General features: G+C 41.7%; 1 protein-coding gene and 2 pseudogenes across 4 annotated transcripts in view; 1 reads left to right on the top strand and 2 right to left on the bottom strand.

The window, feature by feature from the left end:
* Positions 1–7,559: 7,559 nt before the first annotated feature.
* Positions 7,560–8,043, bottom strand: LOC106150177 (annotated as a pseudogene).
* A 4,440-nt stretch (positions 8,044–12,483) lies between these two features.
* The window catches only part of Slc5a10 (solute carrier family 5 (sodium/sugar cotransporter), member 10), a 73,322-nt gene continuing 68,186 nt past the window's right edge, over positions 12,484–17,619 (top strand). The window contains exon 1 of one of the 4 annotated variants that reach the window (XM_005399284.2): positions 12,484–12,690. In XM_005399284.2, coding sequence (XP_005399341.1) covers positions 12,577–12,690 — 114 coding nt within the window. In that variant the 5' untranslated portion in view covers positions 12,484–12,576. The remainder of the gene's footprint in view (positions 12,691–17,619) is intronic. The other 3 variants (XM_005399285.2, XM_005399280.2, XM_005399282.2) reach the window with 3 other exon arrangements.
* LOC106150175 lies at positions 15,618–16,149 on the bottom strand (annotated as a pseudogene).

Below are 17,619 nucleotides of genomic sequence, written 5' to 3'. Positions count from 1 at the left end.
AAAAAGTGGGTGAGTGAAATGAATAGACATTTCTCAAAAGAAGAAATATAATTTGCCAATAAATACATGAAGAAATGTTCAACATTTCTGGCCATAAGAGAAATGCAAATTAAAACAACTCTCAGGTTCTTCTTCCCCCAGAAAGAATGACCATTGTCAAAAAATCAGACAATAACTAGTGCTGGCAAAGGCTGCAGGGAAGAAGCAACCCTTTCACATTGTTGGGAATGTAGGCTAGTACAACCATAATGGAAATTAGTAGAGATTCCTCAAAAAACTAAAGATAGGTATTTCATTCAACTCAGCTATTCTTCTAATAATCTTCCCAAAAGAGTTACGACATATTACAGTGAATTGTGTATATGTATAATTATAGCAGCACAATTAATAATAGCTGAATGTTGGGGGGCTGGGGATTTAGCTCAGTGGCAAAGTACCTGCCTGGAAAGCACAAGGTCATGCGTTCAATTCCTGGTACCAGAAGAAAAACAAAACAAAATTAAAAAAAATAATAATAATAGCTGAATGTTGAAAACAGCCTATATATCCATCAACAGATGAATGGACAAATAAAATGTATTTATACACAGTGGAGTACTACTTTGCCATAAAGAAGGATAAACTTAAGACATTTGTAGCAAAATGTATACACCTTGAGACCATAATGGTAAGTAAAATAAATCACACACACACACACACACACACACACACACAGAAAGTTTAAATATCACATGATTTCTCTTATATGAGAAACTGAATTATAAATAAAGAGCAAAATAAAAGATATACAATAGGAAGTAAGGAGATAGATTTTTCTCAAAGGGGATAGGGATCAAGAGATGGATGGATGGTGGTGGGAAGAGAGGAAATAAAAGCAGGAAAGATGCAATGGGGGTGGAGAGAGCTGAAGGGGAAATTAAAAGAATTAAGATTTATTATGTACATGTACCAATTTCTTATAGTAAATGTAATCATTATGTACTACAAACACATACTAATAAAAAAAGAAATAGAAAATTTGAATGGGATCATAATAATGAGATTAAATCAACAATCAAAAACTGACAAAGAGCTGGGTGTGGTGGTGCACTCCTGTAATCTCAGCACTGTGGGAGGCTGAGGCAGGAGGATCACTGTGAGTTTGAGCCCAGCCTGGGCTACATAGTGGTGAGTTCGAGGCCAGCCTGGACTGCATAGTGAGACCCTGTCTCAAAAAGACAAAAACTGACAAAGAAAGGCCCAGGACCCGATGATTTCTCTTGAGAATTATACCATAAGCCAGGGAGATAGCTCAGCGGCATAAGTGCCTGCCTGGCAAGCGCAAGGTCCTGAGTTTGATTCCCGGTGCCAAAAAAAAAAAAAGAGAATTATACCACATGTTTAAAGAATTAACACAAATTCTTCTTAAACTCTTTGGAAAAGTTAAAGAGAAGTGCTACAGGCTCACTGTTTCTGTCTTCCCTTTCCCCATAATTCATATATTGAAGCCCTAATACCAATTTGATTATGTTTAGAGATAAGGCCTTTTATGGAGGTAAAGTTAAATGAGGTCATAAGAATGGTACCCTTATCTGATAGCATTAGCGCCCTTGGAAGAAGAGACAAGAAAGAGTGTGATTTTGGTCTCTACACACACACACACACACACACACACACACACACACTGTGAGGACACAATGAGATTATCATCTGTATGCCAAAAGGAGAGACCAGTTGGTGCCCTTTGATCTGGGATTTTGCTTGTACTGAAAGACTGAAACTTTCTCCAGAATCAGGAACAAAACATAATGTTCTCTCTCACTGCTTCTATTCAAAATTATAATATAGGGCTGGGGATATAGTTCAGCAGCATAAGCACCTGCCTGGCAAGCACAAGGTCCTGAGTTTGATTCCCGGTACCAAAAAAAAAGAGACAAAATTATAATGAAAGTTCTAGCTAGAGGAAGTAAGCAAGAAATAGAAAGTTATACAGATTGGAATGAAAAAGAACTAAAACTATTTTTAAAAACTATATATTGGAAATACCAAAGAATCTACATGAAATAAAACAAAAATCATTACCAATAATAAATAAGTTTGGCAAAGTTGCAGGATTGCAGATCAACAGAAATTAGTTATGTCTCTATACACCAGCAATGAACAATCTCCAAATGAAATGCTGACATCTTAATAATGAGTTTTCTAACCCATGAGCATGGATCATGTTACCATTTATTTAGGTCTATTTTTTCCTTACTGAGGATTGATCCCAGGATTTTTGCACTGAGATATATCCCTAGGCCTTTTAAAATTTTTTATTTTTGTTTCCTTGAGACAGGGTCTCACTGTGTAGTCCACACTGGCCTTGAACACACGAGTAGCCCAGGCTGGCCTCAAACTCTTGGCAATCCTCCTGCCTCAGTTTCCTAAATTTTTTTTTCTTTTTTGCAGTACCAGGGATCAAACTCACAACCTTTCACTTACCAGGCACACGTTTATACCACTGAGCTATATATCCCCAGCCCTGCTTCAGCTTCCTGAGTGCTGGGATTGCAGACATGCACTACACCTGGCTCTTTTTCTCTTCTAAATTTTATTTGGAGACAGAGTCTTACTAAGACACGAAACTGCTCAAGTGGGGCCTGAATTTGTGATCCTCCTGACTCAGCTTTGGAGTAGTGGGATTACAAGCACGTCCCACTCTGTTCATCTTGCTTAGGTCTTTAATTTATTTCAGAGTACTTTTTTAGTTTTTATTGTACAGGTCTTGTACCTCATTGGTTAAATTTATTCACATGTTTTTATGCTATTATAAATAGAAATGTTTTCTTAATTTCCTTTTTTGATTATTTGTGTTTTGTTTAGAAATATAATTGATTTTTTGAGTGTTGATTTTGTATCTTGAAACTTTACTGAATTTTTAGAACTTGCTTTGTATTTGTGTTCTTTAGGTCTATACATATTATCTCTAAGTCATGTTGTCTGTACATAGAGATAATTTTATTTCTTCCATTCTGGTTTGGATATCTTATTCCTTCTTTGTGTCTAGGTGCTCTGGCTATTAGTCTTAGTGCTGGGTTGACTGGAAGTGGTAAAAGTGGACATGCTTGTTTTGTTCCTTATCTAAGATGAAACATTTTCAGTCCTTTGTCATTGAATTTAATGTTAGCTATGTTTTTCACATGTGGACTTTCTCCTGTTTAGGAAGTTCCCTTTTATTCCTATTTATTGAGTCCTTTTTTATCGTAAAGGCTGTTGGATTTTGCCGAACTTTGCATTAATTGAGATAATCATATGGGTTTTTTTTTCCCTACTCATTCTGTTAACATGGTGCATTAAACCAAATGATTTTGTATGTTGAAGCACCCTTGCATTCCTGGCATAAATCCCACTTAGCTGTGGTGTACTATCAGGTCAAATAACCCTTAGCTATTGAGGTTGGTCAGGCCTGCAGTCTCCCAAGTGAGTGGACAGCGAAGGCTTAAATAAATGAGACAGCTGAAATGATTTCAGGGCTCTGGGAGGATCTCACTCTCTTACAGCTTCAATATTCTCTGAATTTAGACAAAGAGTTCTCTGGCCAGCCCATATTTATTTGCTTTACAAACAAAGGAGGGGGATACTGAAGAAAATGTGGGAATCTGGGCAGGACTTTTCCAAGTAATATATTACATTAATTTAGGAGAACTATGTTAACTCCAAGAAGGCCTTCATAGCAGGAGTGAGGTGCCTGCAGCTACAGTCTCCTTTTAGTTAACTGGGGTTGGAGCCAGATGTCCTCCGCTGTGGCCTTATTTTGTCCTTTGAGGAGTCACAGCTTCACAGGCCAATACAGGCCTCAAGGTGACCAGTGACTCACAGAGGTTTACTTACTATGAGTCCACTGCCCATCCCCAGACAAGGTGCCTAAACCAGACAACTCACAAGTAGACACGGAAAGCCAATTGGTTAATATTAAATCCTGCTCAGAGCCACTTTGTAGTGGTCTCCAACAGTGTACATTCCTTCTGCTATATTGCTAGATGTATGTATTGTTGTGAGTTTTGCCTCTGTACTTATGAAGGATATTGACCTTTTCTTGTGATGTCTTTGCCCTGCTTAGGTATTAAGGTGATACTGGCCTTAATGAATAAATTAGAAAGCACCTCCTTCTCTCAATTTTTTGGGAGTGCATTAATAATTTGTGTTAATAGTTTAAACATTTGATAGAAATCATCAGTGAAGTTATCTGGTTCTGCAGTTTTCTTTATCAGTTTTGATTGGGTTTCACATTGGTTCGGTTTTGTTGTTTTTGTGGTAGTGAAGATTGAACGTGGACCTCTCTCATGCTAACCAGGTGCTCTACCACTGAGCTACATTTCCAGGTCTTCTATAAATTTTATTTTGTGACAGGGTCCCTCTAAGTTGCTCAGGCTGGCCTCAAACTTTTGATGCTCCTGCCTCAGCCCCAAGTAGCTGGGATTATAGGTGTACACAGGTATGCTCAATCTTCTCACTTGAATCAGTGAATTCAGATATTCTATTTCTCCTTGAGTCAGTTTTAGTAGTTGCTGTGTTTCTAGGAGTCTATTTCCTCTAGGTTATTCAATTTAATGGCATACAGTTTTTACGGCATTCTCTATAATCCTTGAATTTCCTTTTTCCCCTAATCAATCCAACTAAAGATCTGTCAGTCTCTGTTGATTTTTTTAAAAGACCAATTTTGGACCTTTCCAAAGTACCAAATCAATTTCGTTGATCTTTTCAAACAAGCAAGCTTTTCTTCTCTATTTTCTTCTTCTTTTGTGTCTATCTCCCCTCTAATCTTTATTATTGCCTTCTTTCTGCTAGCTTTGAATTTTACTTTCTCTTCTTTTTTGGCCCTTCAGGTGTACAATTTGATTATTAATTTGAGGTCTTTCTTCTTTTTAAAATTAGGTGTTACTTACCCTGTGTATTTTGGAAGTGTGTGACTTCATTTGATTTTACAGAGGCTCACAATTAAGAGTTTGCCTTGAGTCTGAGAGGAGATTTTGGACTTGGACTTCTGAGCAATGCTAAACAGTTAAGACTGGGAACATCTGGAGATGGACTAAATACCTTCTGCACTGTGAACAGGATATGATGCTTTGGGGATCAAGTGCAGAATTCTATATTACAGTCTGGGTCAGGACTGTCCCCCAAGCACCCACATGTTTGATCCTCAGCACGGCAGTATTGGGAAACAGTGGGAGAGCAAGAGCCAGCAGGCTTAGTGGAAAGTTTTGGGTCACCTGGGGCCTGCTTTGAAAGGGGCTGTGAGACACCAGTCTCTTCTGCTCTTCTTTTTTGCTTCCCAGCTGCCATGAGGTGAACAGTTTGCTCCACCAAACACTCCCCGTCATGACGTTCTCCCTCACTGCAGGTGCAAAAGCAGTGGTGTCCACCCGTCATGAACTGAAATCTCTGAACCCCTGACCCAAAACAAACCTTTCCTCTTTGAGTTGACTACCTCAGATATTTTGTTACAGTAACAAAAGTTGAACAAAAGTTTATAATTTTAACAAATTATAATTTAAACAAATTATAATTTAAACAAATTACAGTAACAAAAGTTTTATAATTTTAAGTTTCTTCTGTGTACAACCTTACTACATACCATCAGATCTTTTTTCTTTCTTTTTTTCTTTTTTTTGGTACCAGGAATTGAACCCATGACCTCATGCTTGCCAAGCAGGCACTGTGCTGCTGAGCTATATCCCCATCATACCATAAGATCTAAATATGGTGTTTTCCTTTTCATTTATCTCAACGTGCTTTCTAATTTCCTGTATATTTTCTTCTTTAAGAGTAAGACGTTTCTACATATTTATAAATTTTCCACTTTTAGAATTATTGATTTTTATTTCATTCATTAGAATCTGAAAATACTTTGCATAATTTTAGTCTTTGTTTTGTGACCTAACATATGGCTATGTGGGAGACTGTTTCACATGCACTTGAGAAAAGTATATGTTTTGCTGCTGTTGAGCTGTTTATTGTACATATGTGCAATCTAACTGGCTTACTGCTGATCAAGTACTTAATTTTCTTATTATTTTTCTGTCTAGTTGTTAGATTCATTATTGAGAGGTACTGAAATCTAACTATTATTGTAGAATTGTCTATTTCTCCCTTTGACTCTGTCAAGTTTTTTTGTTTGTTTTGTTTTAGACAGGGTCTCACTATGCAGTTCAGGCTGGCCTTAAGCTCACTTTGTAGCTCAGGCTGGTCTCAAATTTGTAACAATCCTCCTGCCTCAGCCTCCTGCGTGCTGGGATTACAGGTGTGCACCACCATGCCCAGCTAAATTTTTATTTATTTAAGAGACAGTCTCACTGTGTTGCGTAGGCTGGCCCAGAACTCTGGGCTCAAGTGACTGTCTTGCCTAAGCCTCCCAAGTAGCTGGGACTATCGGCCCTTGCCCATGATACCTGGCTTGGATTCTTTTTTGTTGTTGTTTGTTTTGGGAGTGGCTGGGTTTTGAATCTAGAACCTCATGTATGCACTCTACAACTGAGCTACATCCCAGCTCCTGTCAGTTTTTGCTTCAAATATTCTGGAGTACTATTGCTTTGTGTGCATATGTTTGTAATTGTTATGTCTTGATAAATTGGTCCTTTTATCGATATATAATAGCCTTCTTTGGGGCTGGGGATTTAGCTCAGCAGCACAGAGCCTGCTTGGCAAACGTGAGGTTGTGAGTTTGATTCCTGGTACCAAAACAAACAAACAAACAAACAAACAAAAAACTTGTCTTTTACAATCTTTGTTGACTTAAAGAATACTTTGTCAAACCAGGTGTGGTGGCACACACCTGTAATCCCAGTACTCAGAAGGCTGAGGCAGGAGGATCTTTGTGAATCTGAGACCAACAACCAAGTGAGTTTAAGCCCAGCATTAACTGCATAGTGAGACCCTGTCTCAAAAAGAAAAAAAAAATATGTTGCTAGGGAATCTTATAGCCATTCCTGCCCTACTTGCTTAGTATTTGCATAGACTATATATTTTTAAACTTTCATTTTTTGTATTTGGATTTAAAAGTAGCCTCTTGTGAACAGCATATTGCTGAATTATAGTTTTTAGCCATTCTGACAATCTCTTTCTTTTAATTGAACAGTTTAATCCATTTACATTATAGTAATTACTGGTCAGAAAGAATTTTCTTCTATCACTTATCTGTGGATTTTTTGCTTTAAACAATTTATTTAACTGAAATCAACTTCCATTTATTTAACCGAAGTGACTTCCATTTATTTTGATACATCTTTTCCCCATGGTGATGTATAGGATCTTCAAGCCAATATAAATATTTTATAAATACTTGACCATTTGGGTATACACCTACATGATACCTCAGCAATATCCTTTTGCAAGAGAAACACTGAAGAGTAAAGATCTGACACAACTAACTAGTTAGGATGAAAATCTGCTCCAGATACTTGTTTCTGAGATAAAGGCACCACACACCTGTTCAATGAAGAAAACCACCCTTACAACACAGGATGATTTCTTATTTTTAAGTATGGCCTAGAACACCCAGCTGCCAATTAGGTGCTGAATGGAAGATCTACATGCCCAGCTTATGCCATGAATTCATAGGGAACAGGTTCCAGCAACTCAGGCTCCTTCCCATTGGTTCTTATGAAGTGTGCTTCTCTGGGCAGGGCAGGCTGGCCCTTCAGCGGAACCCAGGTACCTTTCTCCTTGGCTTCTTTCTTTTTCTGATCACTTTCCTTGACACATTTCAGGAAGCTATCTTGACTCTCTGAGTGTTTAATATGCTCAAAACGTACATTAATCCTCTTGGGAAATATCTTACCCTTAACTTGCTGGTGTACAACAATGCCAATAGCATGCTGGGTAACACTGTAATCTCTTCCTGTTTTGCCGTGGTAGCATTTGTGCAGCATTCCTTTCTGCACCCCTTCCGTTGATGTCTACAGTATCGCCCTTTCTGTAGATTCTCATGTGCATGGCCAGAGGAACAACACTGTGTTTTCTAAAAGGCCTGGACATGCACTGGGATCCCCTCCTCTTTCCGTTAGTGTTCGTCACTTTGGCAAATTACTGGAAGACCGGGTGCCAGCCGAAAGGGCTAAAATACATTATTTGTGCTTCTCAATTCTTCCATTGTTGCCTTTTTGGACAGTTGAGTTTTAAAATTTTTCCTATAGTAGTCTATTTTCATTCCTTCCACTTTCCTTTTTTTTTTTTTAATTTTAAAATTAAAAGGAGGAAAATATTAACAGACAGACAACATTTTACAGAATAGCAAAGGAACAGTTAAGACAGTACGGAGTTACCAACAAAGTGGTAGGGAATTAACAATGCTTGTTGTATTACAGATTGATATCTTCAAAGTGGTTTCTCATGAAAACAAATATAGACATGCAATGCTTATCAACCAAGGACTCATTGACAGTTTCTTTCAGCAAAGAAATACAAGACAGTAGAACAGCCATGTTGACTATCCTGCCTATACATACATACACACTTTCTCCTTCTTTCCCTTCTCTTTTCCCACATCCCAGTTGCCCTTTAGCTTTGAGTGCTTTCCTATCATTTCACAATGTCTATCATACCTCCTAGTTTAAATTAACTCTTTCAGGTTTTACACTAGTGAAACAATGTGGTGCTTGCACATGTATGTTTGATTTATTTCACTTATGAGTATGGTCTCTAGTTGTGACCATTTACTTATAAAAGCCTCGAGTTTATCTTTCTTTACAGCTGAGTAATATTCCATTATATACAAGTACCACAATTTTCTTATCTAGTCCTCAGTGGATGTACATTTGGGTTGCTTCCACATCTTAGCAATTGCAAATTGTGCTGCTATGAACATAGGTGCACATACATCACTGTGATATGATGTTTTTAGATCTTCTGGGAAAATACCCAGCAGGGGGATAGCTTGGTTGGATGGGACCTGTAGACCTAGTTTGCTGAGGAATCTCCAAACTGATTTCCACAGTGGTTTCACCAGTCTGCATTCCCACCCCACTTTTCTTTTTATATATTCTCTAATTATTTTCTTCATGGTTACTTTAGGGATTTCAAGGACATCTTAAACTTATAATAATCTAACTTGAGTAACACAGACTTAATTTCAATTGTATACAAACACTATTTCTATACATCTCTAGCCTTCCTTCTAAATAGTATCGGCACAGATTCTATTTTTATGCATTGTGTGCCCATTAATCTAATTGCTAGTCTATGCATTTGAGTTCTCAGTCATTCAGGAAAAAAAAAAGGAGTTACAAACCAAAAATATAATAGTGGCTTTTATTTTTACTTAAATAGCTCCCTTTTTATGGCTTTCTGCTTCTCTTGGTAAATTTGTCTTTTTCAGACAGGTTTTTGCTGTGCAGTTCAGGCTGGCCTTGAACTCACTTTGTAGCCTAGTCTGGCCTGAAACAGTGATTTTCCTGCCTCAGCCTACTGAGTGCTGGTATAACAGGCGTGCACCACCATGCCTGGCTGTCTCTTGAGTTCTTTCATTTTAGGTCCAAATGCTACATTTAGTGTTTGTTTCTTGTAGGGCAGGTTTAATAATAACAAACTGCCTTAGTGTATTTGTCACCTTTCTGTTGCTGGGACAAAATACCAGACATACATAACTTAAAAAAGTAAAAGGGTTGTTTTTAGCTCACAGTCTCAGAGGTTTCGGTCCATGATTGGCTCACCCCAAGGCAGAAACAGCATGGTGAAACAGTACAGTGGAGGAAACTGCTTGCCTCATTCTAGCCAGGAAGCAGAGTGAAAGGGAAAGAGCCTAAGAAAAGATGCATTCTTCTAAGCCATCAGGCTAGTGACCCACCTCCTCTAACTAGGCCCCACCTCAACTCAGCTGTTCATCAATGTGTAATGCATCTGTGGGGTTAATATCCCCACAATACAGACACCTCTCTAGACCTCTCTTAATCCAATCAAGTTGAGGATCAATATTAACCATTGCACTTAGTTGTTTTTTTTTTTTAAATCTGGCAATGTCTTAATTTCTCCTTCAATCTTTAGTACATTTTTGCCAGATAAAAAATTATTGGTTTCCTTTTCTTCCTTCCTTTCTTTCTTTCTTTTTCTTTCTCTCCCTCCTCTTCCCCTCCCCCCTCAGGAGTAATAGCAGTAGTAGAGGTTAAACTCAGGGCCTTATCACTGCACTACATACCAAGCTCAAGCTCCTTCCATTTTTTTGTTTTGTTTTGTTACAGCATCTCACTAAGTTCAGATCACCCAGGCTGGGCTCAAACTTGGCATCTTCTTGCCTCAACCTCCCAGAGTGCTGGGATTACAGGTGTGCACCATCATGCCTGGCTTCATTTACAAATATTTTAACTTTCATTTTGAACTGTTATCTCAATGCCTTTTGATTTCTAGTGAGAAATTCATGCTTATTTTCTTGAGCATTCCTTGTATATGACAAGTAGCTTCTCTATTACTGCTTTTAAGATTCTTTGTGTCTTGATATTTTGATAACATAACCATAACGTGCCTTAGTGTGCATCTCTTTGAGTTTATCCAGCTACAACTGTTGACCTTGGACCTTTGAAACTCTAGAACTCGGAGCTAAAAAACCCTTATCTTTTTTTTTTTTCTTGAGACAGGGTCTCACTGTGTAGTTTAAGCTGGTCTTGAACTATGTAGCCCAGGCTGCAACCCTGGGCTAAAACCTCCTGCCTCAGTCTTCCAAGTGCTGGGATTAGAGGCAAGCATCACCATGCCTAACATTTTAGTTTGTTTTGAGACAGGGTCTTGCTATGTAGTTTAAACTAGCCTTAAACTTGATAATTCTATGTAGCCTAAGCTGGTCTCAAACTCATAATCTTCCTGCTTCAGCCTCCTGGGTGCTAAAAGTGTGATATGTACCACCACACCATACAAAGCCTTCTTCTTTACAACTTACCTGTAAGCCAGAAGCTCTGTCTCCTGGTATATCATACTATGTCTCATGGAATTGGGTGAGGGGTGTGTGGGTTGGCTGGGTGCAGGGTGACACTCCTCCCCCTGGGATATGCCTGGGTTCATGTAGTATTTCTCCCTCTGTTCTGCTGCCACCTTGTCACTGTGCCTACTTTTCTGGGCAGAATCAGCAAACTCCATCTTCCTGTCTCCAGGACTTTGGATAAGACAGGGACATGGTTATCTGTATGTGGTTTGTTTCCCTCTGAGACTGAGATCGTCTTAATAAATCTGGATATTATCCAGCTGGGTCCTTTAGGCTGGTGCAAACAAGCTTTTGATTTACAATACTTTTCAAACAATCATCTGGGAAGTAGAACTTTCTGAAGCGAGGTGGTGGGAAGCAAACATAACTGGAAAAGGGCAGCCTGAGCCTGCCCTGAGCAGTGACATTTCCCTCCTCTGTCTGGTCCTACAGGGGTAGAATTAATCTTTGCCCACCTCAGAGTTGCTGAGTAACAGGCACAGTTAGGCTTGCAGGCCAGCGTGTTCCCGGCAACAGCCGCTCACTCGTGCCTCTCTGGATGAGCTGCGAGTCTGGTTAAACATACTTTGCAAAGCCTTGTTCTGCGTTGCTGGACAAAAGAGTGAGCAGGGCAGGGCGAGGGGCCAGATCTAACCAAGGCCTGACAGAACCCAAACAGAACCAGAGTTGTCCCTGTCACCTGGGGCAAGATCTGAATCCCGCTTTGCCCATTAAGCGGCTGCATAGACAGGCAGCTCTGTTCCCTTGAGTGGGATGAGACATTCCTTAGGCCACATGGTTACTTTGAGCATAGAATAGCAGCCTAAATGGGAGCATGTACAGAGCGACGACACAAGGTCCTCGGGGTCTGACAGCACTGGGTGCCCCACCCAAATGTCCCAGGCAGACTAAGAGGGGCCAAATGGGTGGTCAGGTAGAATGACTCCGCCTTTCAGCGGGCCGGGAAAAGGGCAAAAATGTTGGCAGCAGGACTTACTGTCAGTCGTGGAGACTGACAGTCTCTTTCTGAGACTGGCACTTCATTGCCAGAGGTAAACTGTCATACAGGCACCACCATCCTAAGTCCGCCTCAGGCACTCACAGTCTGATGGCCATAGCTTCCCATCCAACAATGTCCCCAGAAGAGGGCACCTATCCCAGTGGCCAGGTATCTTCTACAAATTAAGTACAGGCCAAACTACCTGTTTAACAATGCAGCCTTTTCTTTCTGGGACTATTTGAGATTCTTTTTTTTTTTTAAGCAGGGTCTCACTGTGTAGGCCAGGCTGGCCTCTAACTTGCAACAATCCTCCTGCCTCAGCTTCCTCAGTGCTGGGATTACAGGTGTGCTGCCTGGTCTTCAGATTCCTTTGCAGCTACTCAATTCCTTTGTTCTCTCCCCGACACTCTCTGAGATTAAGGAAGCCCCCACCCCCTCTTCCTTTCGGGAAGCTCACTCCAACTCCTGCGCTCTGGAATTTGCTCTTCACGAAAGGGCGAAGGAGCTGGAACTGCACTTTGAAGCAATCACTCTGCACGCAGCCACATCGTGGGCTACAGATGCCACCAACTCCGCTCAGTTTAATGATCAATTAATCCCTGGACTGAAACTCCTTTCTGACCTGGTTTGTCCACAGACACTCGGGCTCAGCGCTGGGGACTGCTGCAAGATGACTGCTGACAACACCACTGGGGACCTCCATGCTCCGGGGCAGCAGCTGAGTGTGACTGACATTGTGGTCATCGCTGTCTACTTTGCCCTGAATGTGGCCGTGGGCATATGGGTGAGAGAACTCGGGCGGCTGCCAACTGGGCTCTCAGGGTGGGCACTTGAGACGGGAACCAGGTCCAGCTTATTCTTAGGGCATCTGTTTAAATCTCGCCTGATGGCCATCCCTTGAACAGTAGAATCACAGCGCTGCCTGACTACCTCCCAGAGCTGCTGGGTCAGAATCCAGAGGCAAAGAGGACCATGTGGAGCTTGGGCTGTCTTTATTTTTATCAGGTGCCCCAGGGATTTAGGCTCGCCCTAGTTCATAAGCCTGTCCACTCCCCTTGATAAGAGACATGTGATTTGGCCCAAATGGTGCCAGCTCCTTCCCAAGCCCCACCCTTCCCTCAGCCCCGAGAAAGGGCACGTCATGTGCAGATGAACAGTGCAGGCCTCGAGAGGCTGGGCCTTGCCCGAGGAGCCCTCCACGGTGGAGAGAAATTCTTTTTAAGTATATTCCTGATAGCAGTCTTGAGGTGCGCACCATGGGAAGAGGGGCCGGGAGAGGTCCCTTTCTACCTCTCAGTCCCAGAGGTCCCCAGGTGGTGTCTTTGAGCCCTGACATCCTCCTGAGGAGAATGGGTGACTGCTCTTATCTTATGTGATGCCTGGTCTAACCCTGAGAGGCCAAGGAATGGGTGGCAGGTCAGGTCCCCTCAGCTCTCTGGGCTTTCGTGTTCTGACCTGTGATATGGGCGTGCCACCCACCTCACAGGCCGAGGTCTCTTACCAGTGAGGCCTGCGCAGCACAGGACGCTGTTACTAACGGGTGCCAGCAGCAAAGTCTGTGGAGGGAGCGGTTATGGGGGTGGTTATCGGTGGTTGCTGTGGTGGGTGGTAACGGTGGTGGCGGTTGGAATGGTAGAGGTAGTGCTGGTAACAGCAGCAGTAATTGAAATTAATTGTGTTATAGTTAAATTACGAATGACCCAGTGCTGGTCATCAGCCACGCTGGGTCCTAGTCCTGACTCTGCTCTGTGTGCAGACATACCTCCTTTTACTAAACTTTGCAGATATCAAGTGTTTTACAAGTTGAAGGTTGTCACAATCTCAGGTTGAGCAAAATCATCAGGGCTGTTTTCCCAACAGCATGTTCTCACTGTGTCTTCAGGCCACATTTTGGCCACTCTTACACTATTTCAAACTTTTTTGTTACTATTACACCTGTTGTGGTGACGTGTGCCCAGGAGTCTTCGTTTCTGTTGTTACCATACAGAGGAGCCACACCCCGTCCACAGAAGACACAGAGCTTGGCGCTGTATACTGTGTGAGCCCTTCTGCCTCTCTTGCTTTCCTCTCCATTTCCTGAGATACAACACCGAAATGAGGCTAATTAGTAACCCTGCAATGGCCGCTGAGTGCTCAAGCGAAAAAAGGAGTCACACATCTTTCATTTTAAATCAACAGCTAGAAATGATTAAACTCAGTGAGGAAGGCATGTGGAAAGCAGAGATAGATCGAAGGCAAGGTCTCTTGTGTCAAACAATTACCCAAATTGTGCATGCAGAGCAAAAATTCTTACATAGAATTGAAAGTGCTACTCCAGTGGACACAAAAAGCAAAACAGCCTCATTGCTGGAATAAAGTTCCGGTGTGCCGGTAAAAGAACCAGTCAGCCACAACTTTCCCTTAAGTCAAAGACTAATCTAGACCAAGACTCTAGCTGTCTGCATCTTTATGAAGGCTGAGAGACAAGGAAGTTTCAGAAGATGAGTCTAGAGCCAGCGGAGGTCAGGTTATGTGGAATAAGGAAAGAAGGCTTCACACGGCACCCAGGTGCAAGTGGAGGCAGCAAGTGCCGATGGAAGGGCTGCAGGGCCACCCCGCAGGTCCCCCCAAGATCTCTGGTGAAAGTGGCTGCACTGAACAGCAGGTTTTCAGTGTAGATGAGAGGCTTTATGTTGGAATAAGATGCTGTCTAGCACTTTCATAGCTAGAGAGGAGCCAATGGCTGGCTTCAAAGCTTCAAAGGACAGGCCGGCTCTGCTAGGGCTAAGGCTGCTGGTGACCTAAGTTGAAGCCAAGGAGCACTGACCATCCTGACAGTCCTGAGGCCCTTAGGAACCATATAAATCCACTCTGCCTATAACCGGAGCAGCAAGGCCTCGATGACACACATCTGTTTATAACATGATTTAATGAATATTTTAAACCCACCTTTGGAACCTACTGCTCAGGGGAAAAAAGATTCATTTCAAAATATTACTGCTCGTTGACTGTGCACCTGGTTACCTAAGAGCTCCAATGGAGATGTGCAGTGAGATTAATGTTGTTTTCATGCCTGCCAACAGCATCCATTCTGCAGCCTGTGGATCAAGAAGTAGACTTTCTAGCCTCAATATATATATATATATATATAAAATACATTTCGTAAGGCTATAGCTACCATAGGGAGGGACTCCTCTGATTGATCTGGGCAAAGTAAATTGAAAACCTGGAAGGGACTCGCCACTCTGGATGCCATTAAGAACATTCCAGATTCATAGGAGGAGGTCACAGTGTCCACAGGAGTTTGGACGAAGTTGATTCCAACCCTCATGAATGACTTTGAGGGGTTCGAGACTTCAGTGGAGGATGTAACTGTAGATACATGTTTTTGACCCCTTTGTCAGAGAGCAGGTAGCTGGACATGCCTGGGGTTGTTTCTGCATCTTCTATTCTGTGCCGTTGATCCACATTTCTGTTTTTGTACCAGTACCATGTTGCTTTCATCACTGTGACTTTATAATGTTACTTGAAGTCCAGGACTGTGCTTCCTCCTGCTTTGCTGTTGTTACTCAGGATTGCTTTGCTATTCTGGGTCTCTTACGGTTCCATTTGAATTTTAGAACTGTTTCCTCTAGTTCTGTGAGAAATACTGTTGGTGTTTTGATTGGAAGTGTGTTGAATCTGTACATTAGGGGTTTTTTTACTTTTGTTTGCATTTATTTTATGCTTCATTTATTCCCATGCCATAAGTTTTTGTGTCTTCAGCTTCTTCTGGAGTGTCTTTTCTTCTGTGCAACATCCTCCTCTGGTTTAGGAACAATTTGTTCTTTTCAGTAAGAATCACCTCAGTGTGGCAGGGGGAGCTCATGTATGGGTTAATCTGGCCCTGAGCTCTGTAAGTACAGCAACGCCTCTTGGGTGCTTTGTTCACCTGGTTACGTTCAATGACCAGAGAATCAACCTCTAAATCCTTAAGTTCAGCATTACTCTCTGCAAAATTCAGCACTTTTTTTGGCTGCCGACTTTGTGCCCAGCCCCACCATTTGGCCTGGGCACACCTATCAACACCACCATTGTAACACTGGAATGGGACACATTTCTTCTTTAGTGTGACATCCTTCACATATGTGGTGGCCTTTCTGATATGCATACCCTTGATGGCCTGGGCAGTTTCACGAATGTTCTTAAAGTGAACATGAAGATTTGAGCCCCTTGATTTGCATGATTTTGTGGGGTTTTCTGGGTCAAGAAAGTAGCAAACCATTTTCATAGGTCATTTCAGGCTGCTTACGGAAAGAGCTGAATCTGTATATTAGTTTTGGACATATGGCTATTTTTACTATATTGGTTCTGCCTATCCAGGAACAGGGGACATCTGTCCATTTCCCAAGGTCTTGTTCAATCTCCTTTTTCAGAGGACTGTAGTTTTTGTTGTAGAGGTCTTTCACTTCCTTGGTTAGGTTAATTTCTAAGTAGTTAATTTTTCTTGATGCTATGGTGAATGGTACTGTTTTCCTAATTTCTTTCTCAATGAGTTCATCATTGGTGCACAGGAATGCTATTAACTTTTATGTGTTGATTTTCTATCCTGATACACTATTAAATTTGGTTAATTTTAAGAGGCCTTTGGTAGAATTCTTTGGGTCTTCTATGTAGAGGATAATTTGACTTCTCCTTTCCTAGACATCTCTTTTATTTATTTCTCTTGCCTGATTGCCCTGGTTAACGTTTCAATTACTATATTGAATGGACACTTGTAATGGTTGATACATTGTGTCAACTTGAAAAGTCTAGAAGCTTAACTAAGTTTCTCAGCAGTTCTGCATCCTGGGGAGAAAAGGACACACCCTTCTTGGTCTGGGATGCTGTTCACTGTGTTAGTGTGAGAAGTTTAGAAGGTAAACTGTGTGACTGAGCAGGGGACCAGGGTCTTTATTTTGTATCATCCTGAGCCTGTGCAGGAGGCGGGCACGGAGATGCTGTGGGTGTGAGGGACTCCCCCGCTCCCCCACAGGTAGCCTGCATACAAAAAAAGAGAATGAGGAAGGACTGATTGCTAGTTCTTTGCAGGAGATCCAGTCTTCGCCTTCAGCTTGGGGGGCGTCTCCTGGCTTCCAGGGCAGACTGTTTGGCTTCTGACTGGGACTCTTCAGCCTTCTGGTGTAGGCTCTTTAGCCTTCTGGCATAGATTCTTCAGCCTTCCATCGCAGCCCCATTGGCCTCCCAATATGGACTTGCACAGACAGTGCAGTGAGCTCCAGGCCTCGGACTGAATCCTTCAGTCCCCACACCCTCCACATGCTTCCTCACCCGACTCTGTGGCTGACCATCATAAGCTAAACTTGTACTTTCTTGTACATTTCTGTATCTTGTGTTATATCTGTTTCTCTAGTAAACCCTGACTGATACAACACTATATTGACATCCATATTCTGTTTCTGATTTTAGAGGAATAGCTTTCTGGTTTTTCCCCATTTACTAGGGTGTTGGCAGTAGGTTTGTCGTAAGTGGCTTTTATCAGATTGACATGAGGTCCTTCTATACCTGTTTTCTGCATGGTTTATATCATGAATGGATGTTGGATTTGAGTGTGTGGTTGAGGCAGGGTCTCATTATGTAGTTTAGTCTGGTCTTGAAGTCACTATTTAGCCCATGTTGCCCTCAAATTCATGGCAATCCTCCTGCCTCAGCTGCCCAAGTACTGGATTACAGCTCTGGGTTTTGGGTTTTGTCA

Source organism: Chinchilla lanigera, unplaced genomic scaffold, assembly GCF_000276665.1.
Source record: "Chinchilla lanigera isolate Chin_1 unplaced genomic scaffold, ChiLan1.0 scaffold00066, whole genome shotgun sequence".
Taxonomy (NCBI): Eukaryota; Metazoa; Chordata; class Mammalia; order Rodentia; family Chinchillidae; genus Chinchilla; species Chinchilla lanigera.
The sequence above is the reverse complement of the archived record's forward strand: the minus strand, read 5'-3'. Positions and strand labels throughout refer to the sequence as shown.